Raw genomic sequence first — 3,580 nt, forward strand, 5'->3', positions numbered from 1 at the left:
TTGTTTTCGAAAATTCTAATGGATTGTAGAAAATTGATAACATTCAATCACAAGAATGTTTTGAATATAATGATGTAATAGCTTTTAGCCTCGACAATTTAAGTGGTACTCTAAAAACATTCTTAAAATAAATAGATATTATTGATATTCCAAATATATGATCCAAAATATTAATATCAAAACTATTGAACAATTATAAATTTTGTTTTTTTTTAAATAATTGTTGTTACAGTTGTAAAAGTTAAATTAAATAGTAATTGATTGCAGGCCTAATTTTTTTAACAATATGAAGACATCACGAGCTGCATTGTGTGGGAACATACCCCTCTCCTTCCATTTCCTTACCCGCATGTGCCGGCAAATCCTCAAGACAGAAACAAATAAAAAAGCTCACAACATGTCCTTATCATATTATAACAGTAAAAGCCATAAACACCTAAAACAACGTACCTTCCAAGCAACAATGCCAAGAAATTACAAATGGCAGACATTCATCAGCACTACTTACTGTACTCCTTCAATTTGACGGCCGTTTGCAGTTTCGATACAACCAGTTTTGGCCTGCATAATCAGGTTCAAATGAATTTCTACTCTTCACTTTTTCCTTTTTAGGTCGGTCTACACATACTGGGGTAAGTATTTTCCAGTTCAAATGATTCCAAATCCACTGTCAAATGTTACTTTTTTCCAAATTTAGCTTATCTGATCAGAGCCAGCAAAAAGATTTTCTTTGCCTTTACCTGAAAATTTGAGCTTAAATGAATTCCTTTTTATTTATTTTCTTCAAAGCGTTCTCTGTCAATTGTATGAAATCGGATCAAGATGAACAGTGTTTGATCGGGGAAAGATGAACAGTATTTGACCTACAGCTGTGTTGGAATTTCTTGGAGTAATGGCAAAATACTGCTGCCGGCTAATGCCAGTATTTTGTAAACCCTTGTTTCTTGGATTTTTGTTACCTTTACCTTAATATTTGCGCTGAAATAATTTTTTCCTTTTTTATTATTTATTTTTGTTTTCATGAGATCGGGTATGGATGAACAGTGATTTGAACGGATCAAGATGAACAGTAATTGACTTACAGCTGTGCACGTCAAATTTAGGGCTTCAATTTCATAGAATAATGGTACTATACTGATGCCGGCTAATGGCAGTGATTTGGAAAAGCTCATTAATGTTAAATGGAATTTTCTGTTTGGAGTGATTTGGGGATCGGACTGTGAGAGGCGAAAATTTATTTCTGTTTTTAATTTTTAAGTTAATTACCGCCCGACAGTCCGTCGTAATGAAATCATAGGATGGACGGGTTTGCTTAACGGCCGATTTGGCCAGTAATTAACGGCACGTTACTTTTCCAGAAGCCGGCATGTTTTTGAAGTTTCCGTCCCGTTTCATTTGCCCTGACCTTTTTAAGGACGAAAATAGCTTGGCTTTGAAGGAAGGAAGGGAGAAGACGATGGGAGGGCTGAGGCTGAGACTCATGTTTAAGCGTAGAAATTCTGAGAGATTTGCAGCGGTATATGATCAGGAAGAGGATTGTAAATCCAAATGTAAATCAAAATCTCCTGTTGCTCCTTATTTCCGCCGAGAGGAAGAAGAGGAAACAGAGAATGAGAGGTCTGAGAAGTTCTGCCTGTCGCCTGTAAATCCTAAGCGGCTGGACATCAGCTATCCTTCTCCTGTGAAGATTAATTCAAATGTAGTGGAGATTGAGGCAAAATCCGCTGGAGAAAAGACTTTTAAGCGGCATCTGGCAAAGGCTACGGTCGTATCAATGGGGTGCGGCTGCAGGGCCCTGGCTAGAACAGGGCGGCGAAGGAAAAATGGTGCGAAGAAAGAGCAGCGGGAGAAGGAGGAGAGGGAAAAGGAGGAGGGGAAGAAGGAGAATGTTGGGGAGAAAGAGGAGGGCGAGGATGCTACTGCTGCGAACAAATATCGATGGGAGGAGGAAGAAAAATGGCATGTTATTGCCAAGGTGAAGGATGAAATTGTTCAGAAGAAGGTTGTTCTAAGGCGGAGAAATGAAGAAAAATGTCCGCCTGGTTCCCCCGTTCCGTCTCCTGAGACGGTTTCAGTGCATTCTTGCTTTGCGGCCAGAAGAAAGAGCAAGAATTTGCCGAGGAAGAAGAAAACGAAAACGAAGAAGAAAATTGTAGCAAAGGATGCAGCTGCCGCGGCGGGATGCAATTATAGGCTGAGCACTTCTTCGGCGGACACTGCGGTGGAGGCGACCGTGTATTCTTGGGACAATGATCATGGCTCCTTCGTCAGCGACGGCAACGACACAATATTTTCTGCCTCGGACTATTGTAAGAGCTTGTCTTCTGAATCGAGCTTTGAGTTCTACGAGTCTCGATCGCCGCATCTCTCGACGATCACCGAGTCGCCGGCGAGAAACAAATCTCGGCGCAGCGTCCGGCGTAGCGTCACGCGCAGGAGCAGGTTTTCGTCTTGCAGCCTCTCGCCTGCAAATGTTTCTCCGCGTGAGGACACCTGCGACGAATTTGCTGATAAGTTGCCGCTTCTTTCATCGCCGGATTCGTCGAAATTGTTCGAGGTCGACGATGAGTACCAGAGCCCTAAGCAAAGCCTACTATCTTCTCGCCTGAGCAGCGATGTGGACGACACAGATCTTGAAGCAAATGCCAAAACGTGGAGAGATACGGTGTTTCCTCTGCGGCGGGACGATATCCGGACCGTCATTTACAAATCCTCGGAGCTTCGCTACAGTCCGAATTGCCTGCCTTTTCCTATCGTTTCCTGCGGCCGAGAATTCAACGGCAGAAGGAAAAGCAGCGCAAAATCGAAAAATCCTACAATTTCTTCTGCAAATTCTCCGTATTCCGAAGTTCCGAACAAGAAAGGCGGTGGCGGTTTAGGTTCCGAGAGAAAAAGCCAGACCAGAAGGAAGTCGAGCAAAGCTGCGGGTTTGACCGACAGGCACGAGCGCAATAATGGCGGCAGGTCTAGAGTTCAAACCCCGGCGCCGCCGCAGGCTGAGGTTAACAACGGCGGTAAAGTCGGCGAAAGCGTAGCGGTCGTGAAAAGCTCGCAAGATCCGTACCAGGACTTCAAGACTTCCATGCTTGAAATGATCGTGGAGAAGCAGATTTTCCAGCCTAATGATCTCGAGCAGCTTCTGCAGTGTTTCCTCTCCCTCAATTCGCAACAACACCACGAAATTATTGTGCAGGTTTTCACAGAAATCTGGGGAAACATCTTCAATGGCACCAGAAATCCCTCCACTCCTGTCGCATTTTTCCAAAACAATGTCGTCTGAGACGATCACATCGGATGTAAATTTTATTTCTACTAAATATTAAGCATTTGGATATTAATTTATGCATTTCCTTCGTTTTTTCTGAGGATTTCTTCAATTTTAATTCTTTCCAAGCCGGTTTCTGCAAAGCTTGAATCTGAACTCGCCCATTCATCGATTAATGTGTGGTCTGTAAGATTTTAATTGCACTCCACTCTGAGCTAAGACAATCCATTTCTTTTCTGCATTGAAAGTAGAAACTGTAGCGCTGCCCTGACAAATCTAGCTATATCTGTTCAAAGTGCAGAGCAGTCGTTCCAT

General features: G+C 42.8%; 1 protein-coding gene across 1 annotated transcript; it reads left to right on the forward strand.

Moving 5' to 3' along the window:
• Positions 1 to 317: 317 nt before the first annotated feature.
• On the forward strand, positions 318 to 3,346 carry LOC149551099 (uncharacterized). Its single transcript, XM_089786672.1, has one exon. It carries the CDS (start codon positions 1,367 to 1,369, stop codon positions 3,278 to 3,280), a length of 1,914 nt encoding a protein of 637 aa, XP_089642798.1. The 5' UTR covers positions 318 to 1,366; the 3' UTR covers positions 3,281 to 3,346.
• The last annotated feature ends 234 nt before the right edge of the window (positions 3,347 to 3,580 follow it).

Source organism: Cupressus sempervirens, chromosome 6 (assembly GCF_028749045.1).
Source record: "Cupressus sempervirens isolate cs-2001-9-10 chromosome 6, ASM2874904v1, whole genome shotgun sequence".
Classification (NCBI taxonomy): domain Eukaryota; kingdom Viridiplantae; phylum Streptophyta; class Pinopsida; order Cupressales; family Cupressaceae; genus Cupressus; species Cupressus sempervirens.